This window comes from Glycine max, chromosome 13 (assembly GCF_000004515.6).
Source record: "Glycine max cultivar Williams 82 chromosome 13, Glycine_max_v4.0, whole genome shotgun sequence".
NCBI lineage: Eukaryota > Viridiplantae > Streptophyta > Magnoliopsida > Fabales > Fabaceae > Glycine > Glycine max.
Window position 1 is genome coordinate 36,758,241 of NC_038249.2, and position 24,871 is coordinate 36,783,111.

The 24,871-nt window shown below is 33.3% G+C and overlaps 2 protein-coding genes across 4 annotated transcripts; one reads left to right on the plus strand and one right to left on the minus strand.

The window, feature by feature from the left end:
- Positions 1-17,184: 17,184 nt before the first annotated feature.
- LOC100796938 (transcription factor TCP3) lies at positions 17,185-18,480 on the plus strand (the record flags this gene model as incomplete). Its single annotated transcript, XM_014765883.3, has 1 exon — positions 17,185-18,480. A coding segment is annotated over one exon (1,296 nt), but the record flags the coding sequence as incomplete, so codon positions are not given.
- A 1,771-nt stretch (positions 18,481-20,251) lies between these two features.
- Positions 20,252-24,577, minus strand: IQD46 (protein IQ-DOMAIN 46). Of its 3 annotated transcripts, none has more exons than NM_001357608.1 (6): positions 24,425-24,514; positions 22,848-22,969; positions 22,371-22,535; positions 21,205-21,432; positions 20,935-21,048; positions 20,252-20,856 (listed from the first exon to the last, which is right to left on the minus strand). In NM_001357608.1, the coding sequence occupies exons 1-6, from the start codon at positions 24,504-24,506 to the stop codon at positions 20,557-20,559; spliced, it is 1,011 nt and encodes a 336-aa protein (NP_001344537.1). In that variant the 5' UTR covers positions 24,507-24,514; the 3' UTR covers positions 20,252-20,556. The 3 variants fall into 3 exon arrangements, with proteins under 3 accessions (NP_001344537.1, XP_006594738.1, XP_014621374.1); XM_006594675.4 differs by having other exon boundaries at positions 20,328-20,856; positions 22,371-22,541; positions 24,425-24,577; XM_014765888.3 differs by lacking the exon at positions 24,425-24,514 and adding an exon at positions 24,380-24,410 and having other exon boundaries at positions 20,328-20,856.
- Positions 24,578-24,871: the final 294 nt, after the last annotated feature.

A 24,871-nucleotide genomic window follows, 5' to 3' on the forward strand; every position in this document is an offset into this window, starting at 1 on the left:
GACAATCCGACAATTAAGTAGATTAATGAAACTAACTTTATATAAATCAATAATTTTTTATTTGTAAAATTTGTAGACTAATTAATATTAAAAATTTATAATAACTCATATATTATATATTATGCTCTATTAATTAAACTAAACTTTGTTGATGGATTTAATTCTTCTGAAGTCAATAAAGATGTAAGTAAGTAATTTAAATATTTGGTGTAAAAATTAATATTTAGTATTTTAAAATATTCATGATTTATCAACTACGTATCAATATTAATTATTTATGTGTATGTAATATCAATTACTGATACTAATTAATTATTTTATTTTCTAAAGTGAGTTGTTCACTTTAGAGAGGTCAAATTTAAACTTATAAATCTAAGGTTTTATATAAGTCAACAATTATATTATTATTAATATCATAATCATTAGCATCATCCCTATTATAAACTTTTTTGGGAACCCTGATTTAGTATCTTAATTCTAAGAGAGCCCCTCAAAGTAGATGTAGTAAGATCCCTTCTTCTACAAGAATATTCCTATAATTACTAAGTTGGGGAGGGGATTCCTCTAGTTTTAAGGGATTCTAGTAGATCTTCAGCCTTGAAATTTGTCATGGGTGGCACTGATCGTGACAATCAGGCCTTCCGAGTTCTTGGGATGTGGATATGCTTGATTGGAGATTGTCTTGTTCGGATGGGTTTTTTTAGCTGGGGCTATGCGCGTGTTAATAATGTATTACATATACATTATTAATTAAAATATTAATCAAAGACAATGAAAATTACTGTACAAAGTATGCAAAACAAGTGTTTTGTTAAGAGAGGAGCAAAACAAGTGTTAAATAATGATAATTAAAGAGCATATGTTAAATATATTTTATATTAAATATATTCTCCCAAACTATCATATTATATTAACTTATTCTGTCAAAATAAATATTATATCATATTTTGATATATATCACATATATTTTTCACATGAGACAATCATATTCTCATATTTAAATTAAATAAGTGATAAAATTCTCTTTCCAAAATATTTAACACAACAACTCAATTATAAGAGATTTTGACTTTAATTAAATGGTTAAAAAATATATGATATATAATAAAAGTGTGCCATTATAGTTGAAAAAAGTATGTATTAGGATCAACTTAGTGGTGAAGAATTGAAGTAAAATAGATGAAGTCATAGATACAAACCTCTATGCAATTATTATACATCCAAAAAATGGTTTTAAAAAGTTTCAAAAACTAATCCCTATATATATAAAAAGAATAAATTACACAAATGTTTTGTGAGATTTAAGGAAATAATACATGTCTTTTTTCAATTTTTAAAACTTACACAAAGTCTCATAATTAAATATTATCCAAACATTTGATAATAATAAGTCATGTGCATACACATGACATTTAATGAGTATTTTTTCTTTTAAAAATATCCTTATCATCTTCCTTCAAGTATGAAAATTTTGATGACGAAAAAATAGGTTGTCAAAAGCTCAATCAAGTTGTCATAGCAGAAAACTAATAAGCCAAGTGAACATCATTATGAGCAATAGAACTATTGAAAAAACTTCATTCCAGCAAACCTAAAAGTCAAATGAACAATTATAGATTTCAAAAATCAAATAAAATTACCCCAATCAAACCATCAATGTTCCATCACACAAAATTACTTGAACTAACTCCATACTAACAATCATAATATAAAATCTAGATATATTTTAAAAATAGAGGAGAGACATGTGTAATTTTTTAAAATTTTTTAAAAAATATTGCGAGATATTATAAAAAAAGGAGAAAAAAACATATAATTTTTTAAAATCTTAGATATTTGTGTAATTTACTATATAAAAATCAATCCTTTCTTTCAAGTATATAATAATAATACCGCTTAATTTTATTACTTTCTTTCTTTAACATTCCACCCCTCACTTAAAGCCAAAATGCACTTTATAGTTTATATATACCCTCTCCTCACTGCCACAAAAGAGCTTTGGTGAGTTCATGGCTGACTAGCTTGTTATTTGGAATCACACGCCTGCACAACATATCTTACATCTAATTATATTTCATCATCTTGCTGGTCAGCTGTACACAACTATGCTACTTTCCTTTGTCTTTTCTTGTTGGTGTGAGACTCGATTTACATAATAAAAAAACAATTTATCACATTTTTTTAAAATATATTCAGTAATCAATTTTTTAATATTTTATCAGATAAAATTTCTGTAAATATTGTTAAATATGTAGGTTTTATTTTTTGTTTGATATTTTAATGTAACTATTTATCGACAATTTTTTTTTAATAAAACTCGTGAATTTCAATCAATAAAATTAAAAGGAAATATTGAATAACTCGACAGTAGTACTCCATCTAATCAACAAGTTTGCCACGGTGCAGACTTGTTAATTCCTAAGGTTTTGTATGTAAAAATAAATAAATAAATAAAAGGTTTTGTTAGTCATACTTAGGGGACCCATTGGTCATACATTCTTAAGTTTGGCCTGCATGGACAACTCCTACTTCTTTTCCTTCCTATTTTACATAGGCAATTCAAAATATACCTAATTAACATTATTTTGATCATTATTACGTATATTTTTATCATTGTTTTTATCCTTTGGCCTAGGCCAGAGTTTGCCCCTAATGGCATTGATGAGAGAGGTCAAGAGGGAACTTGGTTGTTATGAGCTTTAGGAGATGAGTTCATCTCACATGACCAGTGACGGATTCACACTTATTTGAAAGGATGCACATGCATTTTCTCATTTTTTTTTAAATTACATTATTAATTTTTATTTTGAATCTGTATATTTTATACTTCTTAATTTTATATATTTAAACTCCTAACCTAATTTTTTTCTTTTTTCATGATAATAATTATAAAATTTTATTTTTAAAATAAATTGTCCCCTAATTTAGGATCTTAATTCAGGTACCGCGCATGAACATCAATAGTGACTTCGACCTTGGTGGTTTGATGTCTAATGTTAACCATGATGGGTGGATAAAGAATTCTATGACAGAATAATTTTGTTTTGTATTTCATGCTTTGCTAAGGCATAAATATATACAAGAGAGTTACAGCAAAATCTTCTAAGATTGAGCTATACAGATTGATTTTCCAAATAAAACTCCTAAGATTACGTCTAGACTAAACAAATTAATTTACATGATCACAGACTAATAATACAGGATAATAATTGCACACAGATTCTATTATCTCATCATGATCTCATTACCCTCCCCTCAAGTTGGAGCATGTGAATTACATATCCCAACTTGCACATCAAAGAGGTGAACTAAGTGGGACCAAGAGCCTTAGTAAAAATGTCAGCTAATTGTGCATGTGCAGGAACATAAGTAGGTGCAATATTGTCAGTGAGATACTTGTCGCAAATGAAGTGGCAATCCACTTCGATGTGCTTGGTGTGCTCATGAAAAATCGGGTTCTTGACAATATGAAGCACTGCTTGACTGTCACAATGAAGTCGCATAGGCTGAGAATGAGAGATACCAAGACTATGGAGAAGACCTTTTAACCATTTCAATTCTTATGTTACAACTGACATGGATCGATACTCAGCCTAAGCAGAGGAGCGAGATATTGTTTGTTGTTTCTTAGTTTTTCATGAAATTAGAGAAGATCCAAGTAGAACAAACAATCCGGTAAGGGACATACGAGTTAAAAGACATCCAGCCCAATAAGAGTCACACCAACCAGATAGTTGTAGGTCACAATCCTTACGCAACAAAACACCTTGTCTGGGATTCCCTTTCAGATATCGAACAACATGAAGAACAACCTCCCAATGGGCCTCTTTAGGCGCCTACATAAATTGAGACAACACATGCACACAGTATGAAAGCTCGGGTCTGGTAAAACAGAGGTAAATGAGATGACCTACTAACCTCCTATACTGATCAGAATGAGGAAAAGGCAAGTCTGCTACAAGTGCTAAACAATGATTCTGTTCAATTGGCACATTTGATGGCTTAGCTCACAAAGTCCAGCTTCGGCTATAATGTCCAAAGCATATTTGCGTTGACAAAGAAAGATACCTGTGGAAGATCACGCCACTTCAACACCTAAAAAATATTTGAGGATCCCCAAGTCTTTCATGTGAAAGCAATTGTGTAAATAAGCTTTAAATTCGACGATAGCTTTATGATTATCACCTGAAATGATTAGGTTATCAACATATGCCAACACTACAATATGTATCCCCGGTCTTTGCAAGACAAAAAGAGAATAATGAGAAATAGATTGTTGAAATCCGTAGTGCTTTAGTGCAGTGAACATCTTGGCAAATTAACGAGGCACTTGTTTGAGTCCATATAAGGACTTGTTAAGTTTATACACCATGCCACATTGTTGAGGAAGAAATCCAAGAGGCGGCTTCATGTACTCAACCTCCTCAAGGTCTTAGTGTAAAAATGAATTATGCACATCCATCTTATTTAATTCCCAAGCTCGTGTGGCTACTACAACTAACACTGTGTGTACCGTTACCATTTTTACAACGGGTGCAAAAGTATTTGTGTAATCGATCCCCTCCTTTTGATGATTGCCAAGAATTACTAACCATGCTTTGAACCGTTCTACAATTCCATCATATTTATGCTTTATTTTGTACACCCACTTGCAGCTAAGTGCTTTCTTTCCTGGAGGCAATTGTGTGGTTGTCCAAGTTCCATTGGTCTCAAGTGCATGTATCTCACTTTTCATTGCATCTCTCCACCAATTGTCTTTCAGCGCATTAGTATAAGTGACATGCTCCTTTTCCTGTGAAATGGATGCAAGAAAAGCACGATGTGCAAGAGAAAAATAGTCATAATTCACATAATCAGTTATGGGATAGGGTGCACCTGAGTCTACCTTTAGAGAGGGTGAACAGTTGGATGGGCATAATCTTTTGGTGGTATTTGTCACATAATCTTGCAATTGAGTAGAAGGTTGTTTGGTTCTATGTCCTCTACCCAATAATGGCTCGGTTGGTGATACAAATGGAAACATTGTATCTTGTGTGTCCATATTTTGTAGAGTAACACCTTGTTCATCAAACCCCGCATCTAGCTCACCCCTTTATCATCCATTGTCATATCACCACTTTCTTCAGTACCTTCTATGTGATCCATTTCTTCTACACCATCAGTTACATTATCAACAATTTCTTCACAACTCCAATTTTTAGGAAGAACATCTTTTCTGGTAGTAACATCAATAGAAAAAGGATATTTGGTCTCAACGAATTCAACATCTCGAAAGACAAAAATCTCTTTTATTTCTTAGTCAAACAGTTTCCACCCTTTCTTGTCATATGGGTAGCCAATAAACACATACTTCTTACTCCTACTTGCAAATTTATCATCATTCCTTCTTTGATTATGGGCATAACATAACGAGCCAAATATTCTCAATTGTTCATATGCAAGTTGCTGCCCATGTAACATCTCATATGGAGTTTTTCCATTCAAAACAGTGGAAGGAGTTCAGTTGATCAAATATCTTGCAGTTAAAATACATTCCCCCCATAACTTAATAGGAAGATTACCTTAAAATCGTAGTGCTCGAGCCACATTCAAAATATGTCTATGTTTTCGTTCCACTCTCCCATTTTGTTGGGATATTCCAGTGCAAGAAGTTTGAAAAATTATTTCACAATCAAGAAAATATCTTTTCATGCATGTGAATTTTGTCTCATTATCACTTCTAAATATTTTGACTTGTTTATGAAACTGTCAAGCAGAGAAAAAATTGTGAAGCATTGTCGAGACTTCTCGTTTATCAGCTAATAGGTATACCCATACAACACGTGAATAATCATAAACTATTGTTAGAAAATAAAAAGCACGAAAGTAGAAGGAGTTCTATATGGTCCCCATAAATCACAATGAATCAATTCAAATGCATTACTGGCTTTATGTTCACTCAAAGGAAACTTCTCTCTAGTCTGTTTGGCTCTAAAATAGACTTCACATGTTTTATTCACTACATTACTATCTTTGTGTTTTCTAATCTCAAGAATCAACTCGGTAATCTTTAAGGAAGGATGTCCCAACCGTTTGTACCACAAGTCCATGGAATGCAAACCATCAGTTTTGTAAGCTCTCACTTTTCAAACTCCTCTGAAGAAATAAAGCTCATCCCTCCGTTCACCGGCTCCAATCAGCGTATTCGAAATACAGTCTTGCACAACACATAACTTATTAGTGAATTGAACAACACATTTCAATTCATCCATCATTTGTTAAACATATATCAAATTGTAATTCAATTTAGGCACATAGAGAACATTAGTAAGTTTTAAGCCTCTATCTAGCACCACGCTTCCTTCTTTAATCCCTGTTGTATGTTGTCCATTAGGAAGTCCAACTGGACAACTTTGAATATCTCGTAGTTCATCCATATGATTCAGGTTTCCAATCATGTGGTTGGAAGTCCTTATATCAATTATCCATGTATTGGTATCACGCTCACATGTCATCTTGCCATTAGAGTTTGTTTTATGAGCATTTAGTAATTCTACCAGTGTGCTCTATAGTAAGCCCAATCAAACTTGAACTGTCTCCTTTTGAGATCCTGGTGTCTGCACTTGTTCGACCACTGTGCACAACATTTGCACGCACTGTTTCTCCTTTTCCTTGTCCAGTTTCTAGGTTGTCGTTGGAATTCAATTCATACGATGATGAAGTCTTCTTCACCATCTTATGTTCTTCTTGCTTATGAGATTAATTCTTAGGAGCCTCCTCTTCATGATGACTCATTGCCACTAAATTTCAAACAAAACCTATTGGCTCTGATACCATAAAGGATTCTATGACAGAATAATTATGTTTTGTATTTCATATTTTGCTAAGGCATAAATATATGCAAGAGAGTTACAACAAAATCTCCTAAGATTGAGTTATACAAATTGATTCTCCAAATAAAACTCTTAAGATTTTGTCTAGACTAAACAAATTGATTTACATGATCACAGACTAATAATATGAGATAATAATCACACATAATTGCATACAGATTCTGTTATTTCATCATGATCTCATTAGTGGAAACTGAATTTACCAAATTTACACATATAATGACAAATCATTTGTCTAAGATAGAATGAGCTGATGTGTTCACACATACATACATACACACACAAACGTGCACACAACTTAGGTGTCCCAATGATCATCCAAGTGATATAAGGAACTTTTAGTGAAGGGCCAAATGGAAATGGGTATGAATCTCCAAGCACTAGCTCCCTTAATTTGAACAAAATCTTTGAATTCCTGTCTATTAATATATATTTATATATTTTTGGTCAACCAACTAAGCAAAGGCATGCAGTGAAGTTTATCACTAAGCCAAGTAAATATTATGCATGCGCACTCGGGACTTCTTTGGTGGGATGGTCGAGTTCTGATCCATTTGTTACTATTCAGTCTGCCATCCATAATAACACTCAAATTGCACGATTTCTTTGCTACAACACTTTCCAATATATAACTCACATCAATGAAAACTATATATAAATCGCTATTATTTATGTTAATCCATTCTCTTCGTCCTTATTCACATAAACCATAATTCTAGTCAACATAGAAATTAAAGAAAATAAACTGTACCAACAATTTGCGATAAACAAATAAAAAATCTTATCAAGATAATATTGGCAGACTTATAGAATCTAAAATCAATGCTGCACGTTACATAATTAATGTGAAAGGTTTCAATCCCCCTGTACACACCAGTAGTTAAAAAAAATCTAATATAGTGTCAAATGACATAGATAATATAAAACTATAAGAAAAAATAAATTTAATGATTAAATGATTTAATATGATTTTTATTTTTATTATTTTTTGTGTAGCGGGAATTATTAGTGACCAAAAACTAATTTTCGGCACTAAATTTGGTCATTAATTTGTTTTTTTTTTAATTTAGAATCTTTGACGTAAGTTGTAAAAAACCAAAATCTGCATAAGCTTTGAGTTATAATTTGTCTCACCTAAATATTGTTAGATTCAATTCACATGCGTCAGGGTTTTTATTTTCCTGAAAAACTATAGCAGGAATTAATGAGTCATGGTAGGTTGTGCCAATTCACGACGAAATATGTCAAGTAGTTTATGAGAGTTTGTTTTGGACTGGGCTTTTAGGCAGACCCAATCATATGGGCAACTTAACAAGAATGTACATTAATAAAATTAGGAGGTATAATAACAAGTACCCAGCAACTAAACAACAACCTCTTTCAAAACTGATTGAAAGCCCATATTGCCACAAGCCCAAGTTTTAAAAATGTGTATGTTTAGGTCCAAACAACAACAATGATAATATATTAATTATGGACTTTATAGACTTACTGTCATTGCATGAAGTGAAAATATTAGGTATGTTTGTTCTCCTTTAAAAACTTATTGTCAGTTATTAGATATTTTGGAGAAAGGAAATTTCTTTGTATTGCATATTATATAATGAAAAAAAGAAACGCTGAGCAGCAAGAAGATAATCTGTAGGAAAAAAACGAATTTCTGTGATTGGTTGATATTTTATATTCACCAGTCCTTGTTTCCCCCCAAGCATACGTTGTTTTCATAAAAAAAAAATCACGTGTTCATCCAGGTGCTTCGATAAATTAACTTTTGTAGCAGGTCCTCTTCTAAATATCTAAAATTTGAAGCATCTTAGTTAAAAATTTTCTTGTTTTTGACAAGAATCTATCAATCATTAAAGATTATGTATATCAATGTGAATACGAAATGAGAATTATCGGGGAAAAATATCTATTTAAACATTCAAAGTTAACATCACCTATATGACTTATACGTTTCGTATATAATTTTTGAATTTTTTTCAAACAAACAAACTCATGCAACATGAAGTCGCCCGCAAGATTAGAAACTTAAACTTGTTGGGGTCTTGTTTTGTTAAAATCTCCCAAGGAATCAATTCGTTATAGACACCGGACTTTAAGATTGATTTGTAATGACGTAAGCGTACAACATCAACTAATTGATTTTTTTGGCATCTCAAATGTTTTCAAAAGGAAAATTCTTTCAAAAATCAAAGGGAAAGGAATAATGCATAATTGTGTGTTTGTCAAGAAAGATCTCTGGGTTGTTCTTTTAATTTGTCATTGTGTACATACTTAGACAGTGACTTAATTAAGAACGAGAGAAAAAGCTATGCATGTATTGTTATTACACATTTCAACGTCAAAAGACAAAGTGAAAATGGAATACACACAGCCACATATTTTTGTTTTTTTTTTTTCCTTGTGTGACGGAAAGGCAAAATTTAAGCAAAGCATGATTTCGGATATATGTGACCATATTTTCCATTTTCCTTTATTTGAAAGCTAGCTGAAGAGTTTTTACTTATATTTTAGAAGGGCCAATCCAATAAAAAAATGTTGATTTTTATTTTGTATAAATGATATATATAGTTTTGACTGATGGTCAGTATCTTATTTGAGTTAGAAAATTTTATTAAATATTTAACAAAGTTAAATATCAAGAATGAAAACTCAAGATGACATGTTAAATTGAAATAACCTACATTAGTTGATTTATGTGTAGGTTGATAAAAAAAAGTGATACTTTAATGTAGAATAGACCTTCCCATTTAGTAATATCATGAAATATTGATAAAATCGGATGACAACTTAATGAATATATACAGAGCTAAAAAAATATATAACAGCAAACTAATGTTGCCCGGATGCCAAAAATAAATAAATAACATAATAGAAATATATCCATCAACAAATTGAGAATATTCCCTTAAGAAAACAAATGAAAAGTATTGTGTAAATTACAAACTTAGCATGAACGGACTGATGGACTCCACCAGCACATGAAAACTAAGGACCAAATCACCTTTAGTTAATTTTGCTAAGACCTGGATGCCCTTTAGGACAAAGTCCTTGTACCATGTCCAAGAAAAAGTTGTATTTGCAAGCATGCAACGCCTTAGGAATCACCACCACCACCCAAACCCCACTAAGACCTAAAACTGCATCCTAATTTGAATCAAAATGGGACCCAATTTGGTTCAGCAACTTCATACCACGCACACGTCAACCTGATGTTGTTACCTTTAAATAGCATCACCACAATTTGATGCTGATCTCACATATTCCACGCATATTTAACGGTGTTCTTCAATATCAGACAGATTTTGTCAAATTGTGTAGACATAAATTCTTCTTCGGCCTACTCTTTATGAAATGAAATTTAAAGTAAACAAGCTAATGAACTATAAATTAGAGCTAGAGTATATATATATATATATATATATATATATATATATATATAGACACACACACACTAGCTCTTTTCCAACATTAAGTAACGTATGTTTTTGGTACCATGATGAATTAATTTTGTAGCTAGCACACGGCCAAACGCAATTATGCAAGAAGGAGCATACCCTATGGACAAAAAGGATTGCATTGAATGCTCCTTCAAAACCATGTTTTAAGTTTAACGCGTGATTTTTGTCGTTTGGCCAGTATGCAGCTGCAAAGTGGCCTACCATTGACAAAAAACTGAGAGAAACAAAGGATCAGATTCATTATCTTTGGTAAAGCTCTCTAGATGAAATACAAACCAAAGTAAATCAGTTTTTGGATTATATGATTGCATTCGGCGTTTTGAGAAGTTAGCCTTGGAAAGGAAATTGTAAATTGTATAGGCTTCGCGCGTGTGTTGATTTTGATGACCATGGTACTAATGTAGAGCATGCGTTATTCAAATATACATAAACTATATATCACATGTGAGTGTATACAGAATAATTATATATGAACACACCTATATCAGAATCATCTATTTCTCACTCTTGTTTTTTTTTTTTTTCTATCTCTTTCTTCTTATCACATATTATATCACTTATCATACATATATTTTTCCTTCTTCTTTCTATTTCTCTTTCTCTTTTAAGTGTCAAATAACATGTGGGTGTCTATGTATCTTTATTCGTGTATATATATTGAATGAAATTATGTGTTACAAAGCATTTCAAAGATGTTCTCTCTCTTACTATACGTGAGCTATGCCATGACTTATTTCTAGAACAAAGTGCTCTAAATCCTTTATCAACATCTTTTCCAGTTTTGCTAAATCATGAAGTTGAGGAAGGTCATGCAACCCTCCACTATTTATGTGGTGTTCTGACAATGATACACATGTATCCCCATGTTATTGATCCTTGTAAGCCATGGGTCTGCATGTGCAATCTTGCCAGCCTTGTACTAGGTACGAGTGAGTGCGTTATTGTGTGCTCCTGACATATCAGAGATGTTGCCTGGTGTTATCATGTCTTAACAATTAGTACTTCGATAGTACAGATTCTTTGGGATACCAATTGATGAGGTCAGTGGATTGTCAAGTTGGGCTGGTGACTCTTGTAGTACGAATAATTAGTTAGTAGACACTATGTTCTAAATGTGAGTTGGCCTTTAGGAGTTGAGCCTAGTTGGAAGTCAAACAATTCCCATTGAGTTTTATGGCATAAATGCTTAAAAATGTCATGTCATCCCTCAGGAAGAGTTGATCCTATTGGGTGATCTCCATCAGACTATCCACAACCCACTAAGTAAAATGAGTTTTATGGTGTAAATGTTTGAGTGGTTTTGTGATCCCATGTGGAGACTCGACCCTAATGGACAATCTCGATTGGATAATCACAACCTACCGAGCATTAAGTTTTGTAACTTAAATGATTAAGTGGTTATATGATCCCTTATGAAAAGTTAGTTCTACTAGACGATTTCGGTCCAATGGTCCATATATAATATTAAAGTTTTTAAGAAATCGTTTTATTTTTCTGAAGGCATGAAATTAGTTTTCATATTTAAAAATTTAATGGAAATGATTGCATATCTAATATTCCCAACCCCGGTCCCCCTTTTTGAATGTATATGGTATATATTTTTAGTATAAAAAAAGTACGAGTTTTTTTAAATAAAAAAAGTACATTTTTTGTTTCTAGGCATGAGTCCGAGGCTGATGCAGAAAAAAGTAACTAAGATGTGACATTAATTGCTAATCAACCTCCAAGCAACATAAAAAGTAATGCAACAATTGGAGTGCAAAGCAGTAATAAATATTTTCAGGACATTGATTCATGATGTTATCAAGAAGCATGAGATGTATAATTATTGCTTATTTAAGTTTTTTTTATAGAAAAATTATTGTTTATTCGTTGGTATTACAAGTTTGAAAATTATTTTCAACAAAATAGGATATAATATACTTCAATCAACGTTATGTAAATTTATTATCATGATCCTAATTTTGTTTTTTAGATGAGGCAGGAAAGCCCACCTTAATTGTTTATTTTCCAATTTGTATAGGAAACTGGAATATTCTTCTACTATTCTTATTTATGCATATGTTTAATAACTTCGACATATATTTCTTATATTTTCTATTGAAATGAATTAACCAGTTTAAATCCTACAAAGGTACGACTCCAAATATCGTACATTACATTATAAACAAGTCGCTTTGTGATCCAAAGACATTCTATATAATTCCAAAATTTAAACGCCATGCAAAACATCAAAATTAAAAGTCAAAAGCTTTTAGATTCTTCTTGTTTACCAAATATCCTACATACATAACATTATAAGCAAGTTGTTTTGTGATCCAAAGAAATTCGATATAATTCCAAAGTTGTACGGCATGCAAAACATCTGCTTTAATTGATTATTTGGTTGATTATTTTTTTAACAATTATTTACTTAAATTAACAACATTTTTTTAAATTTTCATGAATAAAATTGTTAATTTCCTCAACTCTTGCATGAAAAATAAAGAGACAAGCTTCTTGCACCAAGATTTAAAAGTAAATATTTGAAAGTGTTTATGAGGAATTTATTTAACTACATAAAAGTAGTTTATTATGATTATGAGTTCTTTACATTTTTATTTAATAGTAATTTTTTGTGTGATTTATTAAAATATTTGTCAACGTATTTCAATAAATTTATAATTAAATTTATACTATGTTGTATTTCATTACATTTTATAATTAAATTTATATAAAGATAGGAGTGACATGGAGGCCAAAGAGTTTATGGACTTGAAAAATAGAGCCTGAAATCCATCTCTCTATTAGGGGCCCTATAGTTTCCTATATACCAAATAATTAATAAAGCCAGCTTAATTTCTTCAGTAGACAATTCTCTACGAAGGAAATTAAATCTCCATCTCCTCCATCAATTGGTGGAAAACCACTTAAATTGAACGAAGTTGTGGGTGATGCATTGTCCTCAACATAACGAACTTTATAATAATAATAATAATAAAACTTTATAAAGGTTGTTGGAAGCTATCAGACCCATTTATTAATCATTTGAGTATTTCTTTCTATAGATGATAAATATCTTTCACCAATTACATTCAAGATGTAATGTGTTAGGTGATGTACACCCTCAATGGTCCTAATCATTTGAGTCTAACAATGCATCTATTGATCTAGGTCTTGTTGCGCGTTTGCGAATTAAAAAGAGTAGACTCAAGTATATATTTTTATCACCAAAAGTTATCCAATCTGTACGGACTTAAATATAATACACATTTCCTCACGAAGAAGGAGTTCTTCAAATCATTCCACAGCCTTTTTTTTAAGCTGTTTACTTGACTACCCATATATAGATGTATTACAAATTTACATTAAAAGAATCAGATTCTGTTATAAAAATTGTTTAGTCATTCGTTAGTTGGGACAAGCAATGTAGATTCTAAATAGCTGATATATAATGTCGCTTTCCCCATGCTCCCTTCATACTGATTTTTGATCGAATGAAAGTATAACTCTTTCTCTCAATCATTAACTATGCTGTATTATTGGTTAGATATTTTAAGCGATTAAAATCTTTTTCATTAAGTTTGTTAATTATTTTAAAATTGTGGTTTATATTTTTATTTGTCCTGTTGACTTGGTTTTGGGGGGGGGGGGGGGGGGGATGTAACATTTAAGTTATTATTATTTTTCTCTAAAAACACTGTTTAGATTAATATTCGATTTTAATTTATATCCTTACACAAAAAATCATTTTACTTACATCCCGATAAACACGCATTAGTGTCGATCTTGATATTGACATTACTGGCATCAATTAAGCCAATGTAAATCTTATACCCAAATACTATTTTTTTTAAATGAAACTCTTTAGCATTGACTTATTAAAACTATGGTAATTTTGAATTAGAATGGCTTTTGTGTCCATCAAAGCTGATAGTGTCAAGCGGATTTAATTTAATTGGTTGAATAGAATGTGTGAATTATTATAAATTCTTTAATATTATTATATTTAATTTTTATAAATAAAAAAATCTGATGCTAATGACAATATAGCCAACACTTGATGGTAATTAATGATATTAACTTATTTGATCGTTTCTAATTAGCTTCAAGATAGCATGGTATGGGCTAGAGCCGAAACTTATTTACAAGCTAATTCAAATCATAGAGTGCATTAATTAGAACTAAAATGTAACTAATGCACTTGCGTTTACTTGAATTCGGCTGAAATAAATTATCGAGTTTGAGTCATCTCTCCCATTCTCCTTTTTCCTCTACACTCCATTGTAGTCGTCGCACTTCTGGGCTATCATTATCGGGCTTTTTGAACATGATTGGCTTCTCCCTCTTTGTCCTAGGTTTACACCACAATTGTCTTGTCCATCTTTGTCATCATTGCACCACTATTATGCATATTATTTTGTTTCCCCTACCAAAGTTTCAATAAAAGTGAATCTTGAAAAGCCTTCCAAACACTTGTGATCCCTTTCCAGTAATTTGACATTGTTCTCGAGTTCCTTAATGTAGGAATAGGCTTCTCCTCATTGCTATACTACTTTACCTTTAAAACCTGGACCCAAAGCTCATGAGTTTTATTACAAATTTCCTATGCGATTTTAAGCATAAAACCATAATCTGATGACAGGCTAATGGTTGTCTAAGAATCTCCCGGTGTGTGTTTGGTTTGTTAGCAAACACGCGTTCCAAGACCATTGAACAGAAAAGTATATGAGAAGAAACTTTGAAATTAACTAACCTTTTCTGTCACTCAATCACAAATCAAACACTATTTTATCTTTTGTTGAAGGATGCCTTAAGGCTCCTTATTTGTATTGTAGTCTGCTTGTTTTGTTGTTTCTTTTTTCTTTATAAAAAAAACATATATTAATCTATAGATAATTTAATAATCCTACATTGTTTTTTTTTTTCTTTAATACTGTTTAAATACCATTTTTTTCATCATTTTTCTGTTTTTACAATCCCTGCGAATCTGAATTCGTATCTCCAGATCATATGGTCTTGAAATTAGAAATGGACTACACGTTTCACAAGGACGAACGATATCTAAAGCTACAATCCAAGAATTTTTCCTTTTTAAAAGGTTCTAAAATTCTTATACACAAAATCGATGAATCTTCTTGTTTTTTGTTAGGGCCATTTTCGACAATACAGTTCTTAAAAAAAAATATAACCCCACCATTTTTAATTATAAGATTTTTTTTTCAAAAATTTATTTTTTTCTTTTTAAAAGATTTTTTTTCTTCTAATTTTTTAAATGTATTAATTATTTTTTTCTTATATATTCTTACTTAATTATTATTTCTTTAAATATTAAAGAAACAAGTAAATAGAGAAAAAATAAAAGGATATTTCTGAAATGAGATAAATAATTGTTAAATTTAATATGATAACTATTTTTTTTAAAACACGTGAATTGGTTAAATTTTTTTTTATAATTAAGCATGAAGGGAATATACATCAAAAGAATATTTGTTGTATTTGTTGAATAAATTAAAACTGTTGTATATAATTTTCTCTTGATAACTTCTTACATTTTAATTCCTCTCACTTATGATTTTCTAAATAAAAGTTACAATTTTTTTACTCTGAAATAATTATTTATTTTGAATCATGAAAAATTAAAACACCTTAGGCTGAGTCTTAAAATTTATTTTTTAATTAAAATGGTTGAATAATCATTTATTTTTTAATATGAAAATTCCTATGTATTATATTTTAAAATAAATCTTCAAAAAAATTGAAAATTTGAAACTTTTGTTGTCAAGTTTTCTCAAAATTTTGGCTTTATAATTAATCTTCGTTCAACATAAAATTATCCTTCTTGTAGCTATATGTTTGCATGAATAAATTTTTAACAACGGAGAAGTTTTGTAGATTCTTGAATTTAACCTTATTTAGGCTGTGTTATAAAGTCATTTAAAAAGGTTAAGTTAAAAAAATTACATGTTTATTTGCCACATAAATTTAGCGGAACAAATGTTTTTTTTACAGGTAGCGGAACAGATGTTATTTCACATTTTTTGAGGCAATGTTATTTGCATTATTATTTTTTTGAAAAAATTAATATTTTCATGTGTTGTTTTATTCGTATTCTTATAATAAGATAAGATATGGGCATATTGCATTTCTATAAAATCCTAGAAGTTATTTTCAATGCAACGATAGCTTTTTCTCTTACATTATTATTTTCTTTTATCATTTAATTTTTTTAAAATTTATAAAAACATTTAATTCCAACCTAATATATCTATTTATTCAATTCAATAGTAACTCCCTGGTTTGAGTCATATGTATACTAATTGCTATTTGTAAGTGGGATGTAAGTTCGAATCTCCCGTAGATACTTGTAACAAATTAGCATGTGCCCCAGTGGTTTTATTTGGTTCGAATTGACTCATCTGGAGGACTGAAATATTTAACAAGTAAATTAATTAAAGAAGGGAAAAAAATGTTGTTAGAAAGGGCAGGGAAGTAATTTGGGTTGTGGTTTTAATCGGGGAAAAGGACAAGCATGGAAAAACGCAGAGAAACAATGTTGTTCGAAAAAGGAGGCCCCTTGAGATGGCAGGTACAGTAACAGTCACAACCCAGAAAGATAAAAAATAAAGAAAAAAGAGGGGGTTGGGGTTGGGGTTGGGGAGGATATTTGTTTGTTTTAAGCGAAGCAATAAAGATAGATAAAAAGGCTGTGAAGGGTGTCACTTTCGAAAGCAAAAGAGGGAGGAGGACACAAACACTCTCCCTAGCAAGTAAAGTAAAAAAAAGAGGGTGTGGTGAAAGTTGAAAAGAAAATATTCATTCTGTCTCTAGTTACTACTTGCTGCCATGGCAAGCATCAAGTCTAATAAGCAAGTCTTAAGAGGAAAAACAACAACATCAAGTGTCTGAGTCTGGATCCTCAACGGAAACGGGCTTTTGCGGCTACGGTGGAGCATGCAGGAACGACGTCGTCCAGCCAGGGGATGGTGAGAGGAAGCGGAGGGGAGATAGTTCAAGTTGAAGGCGGTCACATTGTGCGCTCCACAGGGCGGAAGGACCGTCACAGCAAAGTGTGCACCGCCAAAGGCCCTCGTGACCGACGGGTGAGGTTATCGGCCCACACCGCCATCCAATTCTACGACGTCCAGGACCGCTTGGGCTACGACCGCCCCAGCAAGGCCGTCGACTGGCTCATCAACAAGGCCAAGTCCTCCATCGACCAACTCGCCCACCTCCCTCCCTGGAAACCCACTCTCCCCTCACCCGCACCACCTCATCTAAACGACGACCATTCAGACAAACCTAACCCTAACCCTAACCCTAACCCCAACCCCAACCCCAACCCCAACCATAGCCCTGATGCCCAAATTCTCAACCAGTTCGACCACGACGATGGAGCTGGAGCTGGTTCCAGTTATCTTCCTATGGATAACGACGCGATAAGGTCGTTCTTCCCCACGACGACTTCCTCGTTGGTTCAATTCCAGAGCTACCCACCGGATTTGCTCTCCAGAACCAGTAGCCAGGACCTGCGTCTCTCGCTTCAGTCCTTGCAAGACCCTATTTTACTTCACCACAACCACAACAACAACGAGCACGTGCTTTTCGCTGGAACCGCCTTTGATAACATGGTAGCGTGGAATAATAATAGTAATAATAATCATAATAATAATAATCATAATAATAATAATAATAATAATAATAATAATAATACTGCTTCTAATGATACTTGTGGTGGTGGTGGTGGTGGTGGTGGAGGAGGAGGAGGAGGAGGAGGAGGGTTTGTGTTTAACGCTCCTTCGACTTTGCCGGGGCCGGCGACGGTGGCGTCGCCGACGGTGGTGTTTGGTCATGGTTATGGTCAAGGCCAGTATTTTTCTCAGAGGGGACCCCTTCAGTCCAGTAACAGCCCTTCCGTTCGTGCGTGGATTGACGCGCCATCGTTCGTCGCTGCTGCCGCCGATCATCGGCATCATCACTATCTGTCTCCCGCGGCAGCGGCAGCGGCGTTGGTGTATCAGTCTGCTCCTCCCACGGCGGCATTTACGGCGGCGCCCGGTGGCTTCTCGGGATTCCGCGTGCCGGCACGAATTCAGGGTGAGGAGGAGCACGACGGCGGCATGTCCGATAAGCCGTCCTCTGCTTCCTCCGATTCTCGCCGTTGAACCGTCGAGATCGTCAGCCGATTTCTGTCTCCTTGGAATCAATTGGGTATGTGTGTGATCTGTTTTTTGCAGGGATGGAGGAGACGAAGTTGGACTTGGAATGGTTCGGTTCGGTTCAGTGGACTATTATGCTTGTGGAATGAAGAAAATCTGGGGTTGAATATCCAGGTTTTTGAATTCTCCAGTCTGTTATGTTAATTTATTTTATGTTTTTCATGTTTCATTAGGGAGACTTTCAAGTTTGAGTACTGTTGTGTTGGATTGTCTGTTTGATGATGTTTGTTACAATTTGTACTAGTGGATGTATTTGTACTTGGGTATCTAGTTTCTTAGTTTTGGTTTGAAGACATGCACGTAGATACTACTATATCACTTATTATTCACGGCCTAGTTGGTCGATTTATCTTTGTATTTCCAACTTAGTGCAGAGCCAGATTCAGGGTGAGGCTTTATCTCCATTGCAAAACAGGGAAAATTCCAAATAGGCTAATGTATGAATAATTGGTAGTGTGTGCTAAAGGTTTGAGTTGGTTGTTAACTCGTTATTGTTACTGTCTTGTTTCGATGGAGGGAAAGAGACGGGTATTTTCTTCTCGTTTGGAAAAAATGCCCAATTCGCCAATGGGATGTCAAAGAGATGGATGAAAGAGGGTTTTTGGTTCTCTTTGTGGGTGTGAGAAATGATTGTTTTGTTACTTTTTTACTGCTTTCTAGTGCGACCGTCCATCCTTCTGTAGCTTCCTCATCCTGCCAAAAGAATTGAAAGATGATTCATTCCCACTGTTTTATTATATCAATGATCTATCTCTTTCGTGCTTGAATTTTGGGAGCATTTGGCTGATAAGTCGTTGTCTATCAACAGTAGAAACTGTTTTTACAAAAGAAAAGAGTTGCGTGAGTTGATTCCCCAGCTTGTTAAAAGGGCAATTTTCCTAAATTCAGTATGGTTTTCTGCTTTTCCTTTCCCATGTCTTATTTCTAGTCCCTCTTTCGCCTGTGTAACTATGTGAGGATTCATGATAGTGACTCAAGGGTTGGTTGTGTGGTAGTAAAAAGGAAGGGAAGCAACCCAACTCATCTTCTAATTATACTCCAATGGGAAGCTTCAGCTTCTGGTACAGTGGTTTAGTTTTACCATGGGTTTCAGTCTGTTCTACCCCTTTGGAACCAAAGTATCATGTTTATTTATTAAAGTTCTCAACCTTAAGATGAGATTGAGTAGTGGGGGAATCTGTAGGTCACAGTCCATAAATACTCCATAACCAATGAGTTGGGTAGATAGATAGATCCTAGTAGGTAGAGCAAGTGGGGAGAGAAGAGGATATCTACAGGGATGAGCACAACGAAGCTCAATTATGGGAGAATTCACACATAAGTGCCACCAAAGTGTGGTTCTTGCCCATCTGTTCTTGGTCCCCTACCCTACCCCCGTGAAACTCAGTGCCTTAAAAAAAACATTTTCTAGTGTCCCGCTGGAAATCTTTGTTTGTCAAGACTTAAGGGGATAATGAAAATAAGGGAAACAGAAAAAACCATCGGCTTCTATTGAGATCGTAGTAATTGTTTTTTGGTTGTTGGTGCTCTGCTAGTCGGTTGATAAATAACATTACTCCAAAAAGTTGAATTGGTCATTAAGCAGCACACAACTCTCCGCTGCCATATTTGCAAAATGTGGCAATAATTAATGACGGTGTTAACCATAAAGAACCCGACCATCCTCTGTCACTCTTTGTCTATTTGAAATCACTCATTTACAGGAGAGGATATTTCATTTAATTTCCTTGCTTTTTTGCACTTCCAATATATGTAAAGCATAAAAATTTCTTGCGGTAAAGATTAACTGCCCCTGGAATGAAAGGGATGATAAAATACCATTCTCATCTCTCATCTCTCATGTCTCAACCAAAACTAGGAGATTCATGTTCATAATCATATACACCATGCAAAAGCAGACAATAAGTGAAGTCTCCTAGTGTAACGTACACACCAAATGGTAGATTCTCACGAAGCCAAATATGGAAAATAAACTCCAAAAGAAGAGCAAGAAGAAACCCTAAACCATCAAATTAGAATGGGCTATTTGGATACATTGTTCTTTGACAGCCCTGAAGTACCGTTTTCCTTTCCTTTCCCAGTTTCCTTCCCGTTTGATAGGGTAGGTTTAGCCAAGGCTACTTTGCTTTCGTTGTGGTTCATCTTGTCCAATTTGGTTTTTTGCACCTGGCCATTGAGATTCTTTGTTTTGGTGGTCTGAACTCGAACCCGGACTTCCCAGGGACGTGCCGCAACCCAACGCTCCGTCCAGCTCCAACCCCAACTTTCTTTACCAAGGCTATAAGAAGCCTGACCAAAATACTGGCTACAGTTTGGTCTCCACTGCAGTATCACATTCACATAAGTGGTCAAATTTTGATTTTTTTGGTATTGATATAGCGAGCAAAACAAGTTTTGTACCTGATGAGAGAAGGCATACGCCATGGCTCGCTCTCGCTTAATTGCTGCTTCCTCTCGCTGATGTAACCTCGAAATTATTTCTTCCATGGTTTCAGAACCATTGCACCACTCCACCTGACATATACCAAAAGGCATGTTATGTTCATATTGAAAGGATACTCAAAATTGCCTCAAATTGCGAAAAATAACAGAAATTGACCGGTATAATGATAATAACACTTCCAAAACGGTTGAAATCAAGCACTCTCGGGGAGATTATAGCGACACTACCTCGAGCTCATGAATCTTGGCCTCAATTTTTAACTGGGTTTCCAATTTCTTTTGCTTAATCCTGGCTTCTGTTATCATACAGATTCTTCGAACTCTAATTTGTTCTTGTATTCTGCTCCATGAATGTATATAGCTTAGTGCAGTTGCTGTTTGCTCCCTGGCCAGGTGGTCTTGAATCAAAGCTTCGAATTTCTCTGCACCCCTTAGATGGTGTAATGTTCTTCTTGCCTGCGTGGGTACAGAGGGTAGGGAGGAAGTTCACTCTTGTCTTTATGTCCATAATAAATTGTGCATAAGATTTGAAGAAAAAGTCTCAAATCAATATCTAAATAGATTTATAGCATAAAGTTTGCTACGATTTTGGGGTATCTATAACTAAGCTCACAGTCAATGAAAAAATAAATCCTTAATACAGGATTTGTTGATAAGTAGCTAGGTATAAATAACAGATGAGAGAAAATAAAAAGGCCTCATGACACCAATCGTTGACTCAAAGAAGTAAATGGCTTTCCAAGTACGGTTGAAAAAGGGGTAAGGCTGCAGTAGCAGATAAAAATGTCATCATATCCCTAGGACATAACTCTCCTTCCAGGTTCGGAGCAGGCTCTGAGCGTTCATTTGATTCTTTTCCGTAGCCAAGTGAGAAGAGATAAATAAAAGATATGGGTAATATAATACTGTATCTTGATATCATGTCCATTAAGTTTAAATAGAACATTACTCAAATAAATTATAACCGACAGAAATATAAAATTTTCAATATCATGTCATTAAGTTTGAATATTTTTCACTTTCAGTTAAAGAAAAGACACACCATAAGCTTCATTGATAATGCATAACATGTTACACTGTCAGTGAATAAAAAATTATACCCAATATCATTTTGATATGTTCAGAAAAAAAAAGCGTATCTATGATTTCAAGGAAATTTAGAAGGCACCACTTCAAGAAAATATTTTTTGATTCAGTCGAGCAAGGATAAGAACAAGGTCAGATTAATGTGATGAAATGTCTAAACACAAGAATATCATATCAGTGAGATAGATTATGAATTGACTTCTTTTTTTCTTTGAGTTACTTGCTTTATGTGGCAAATTACTAAAATCTCTCCTCTTACTATATACAATGAAAACTGCGACAGAATAAGGACGATATAGATATTGTACCATAAATGAACGAAATGCATTTTGAATCCGAGTAGCTGCAATATCATCCATCAACTTTGAAGGAACTGTCCTGTCCATCATTAAACCTTCATTGGGAATGCTACTTGACTCTTCACGAGTACTCTGCTTCCCGTTGGAGTATTCGTTTGAATTTTCATCAGTGATCTGTTCCTATTTCAAAAGAGGGGTGATAGAACAAACACCAGTAGTGGATTGCATATCAAATTAACAGCTCTGATTTTTTCCTCAACTTCAACAATTTGCTTAAAATTATACATTTAACTCAAAGCAAATAAAATAGAAAAAGTCAAGAGAATAAGAAAAACAAGTAAATCTAACAAAGATTCAAATCCACCTTAGTAAAACTAATCCAGACAAAATATCTAATGAGTAGAGAAATACTCTCCAAATTATCATTATGCTTGCAAACTTTAAAATTGAAATGCAAGGTCTGAAAAGAGGAACAAAAGAAATAACCTTTTCTTCTTTGGATTTATCTTTCTTCGATTTCTTCAATTTGACTATTATCTTAAACCATTTCTTTGCACCCATTCTCTTATTTCTCTTGAGGTAAGAATGGAAAGCAGCCAGCAGCAAACCTGCATGACAAGTAATATTGGAACAATTTATGATAAATTTCATGCATAAATTGTCGGCTAATCAACACTCAAATAAAATTACTCATACCCATAAGGATTGTAAGAACACAACAAAAATTACATCGTAGAAAAAATAATAACAAACACAAGAATTTAACGTTACATCCACGAGACCGTCTCAAAAAATATTTCACTATCACAAAAATGATTACAATATTATAACTTACCTCGAATAGGGTATCACTTTATAAACTCGAGTACCTTATTCAATGTTTATAAAAAATGATAATATTTTCACACAAAAACACTTTTCTCTCAACAAAGTAACTTTATTTCACAATCTCTCTTCTCACACACTCTCCCTATATGTGTTGTGTTTATCCATTAATTATTTTCTCTATTTATAGTGAATATGACCACCAACTATAATAAATAAGTTTTTTTGGAAATTGAAACAAAAACAACTTTCAATACATCTATTCAATTAAGGTTCATCTAGTAAAATGCAACATTTCACTTTTACATTTAAGTCACCTAAACCTTAGTGATAAAAATTTAATTCCCAATAATACAACTTATCTTAGCTTGAAACATAGTACACAAATGATTGGAGAGCATAAAAAATCATAGATTTCATTAAATAGAGGAATACCAATCAAATTTCCTATAACAACAGGATAATTTCTCTATGAATTTATTATTTATGCATTAAAATCACAACATTTTCTGCAATATATTTTTTTCCTATCCCTCTATAATATTAAGAACTTAATCTTGTTCTCTCTTGTGTTCCTATCTCACTCTTCTCTATATGAATATCGGTATAAAATTTATGAGAAAATATAATTTCTCTTCTCATGTTATTGTAACATTAGGCGATATTCTTCCAATCAAAACAAATGCAACAAATAAGCCAAAATAATCATATACAAGTTGAAGAATATTAGCTAAATTGTGCTCCATTATGCATCAATAATCCGATGTAAATTATCCAATTTTCCGAAAGATTGAGAATTTATGAAATTATTTTAACATTAAACATATTACAGTCAAGCTAGTTTTCATGAAAAATTCAAATATAAAATGAGTAGAATAAACTATTATACCATCTTATAATTCACACAACGTGCCTCTTCTAAATACGAAGTACTGTATAATAGTACTATATCATACAACATATCCAAATCATAATTGTCAATCCATGGCATACGGGTTTGATCTCTTTCAAAACAAAAGCCAGAACTTACTGAAATCAGATACCCCAAAATTAACTATGCATGGACATCATTGTAATATTATATACTTTGACGGAAAGCATGTGACACAACAAACAACAAAATCATTACAATGTCAAGCCAACAGACAACCAAACCCAATAAGCCAAACGATTTTCATCAACAAAGCAAGAACCTGAAAGTACGGTGACAAAGAATGGAAATGGGAAGGGACACATACCAGGATGAGAGAAGAAAACACAAGGATTTTGCTTGGAGAGGATTGAGAGTGGTGGGTGGTAATGATAAGAGACGTGGTACATTGGAATACAACACATAAAAAGAGAGAGAGAAGTTCTATAATAGTGTGTGACAACCCAACCACGCTGAATAAGATGTTTGATCTCTCTTTGGAAGTTTAGGAGTCTAGAGAAAGGTGAGGAGGGAAGGTAGTAGTCATCATGTCCAGTTGTTGTGTTTCTGAAAATGAAATACCATAATTAAATCATTGAAACAAATTGAATGAAGCTCTAATGAATTTTAATTAAGTTCGGTCTTGGGGAAGCTAGGTGTGCCCTTCCCTTCATAAGACCAACCCCCTAACCAATTATCCTACATTCCTACCCAATTCCATTAGCTTTAATGTCTACAATCTACTCTGTGTTAAAATTACCTTCTTTTTTTTCTC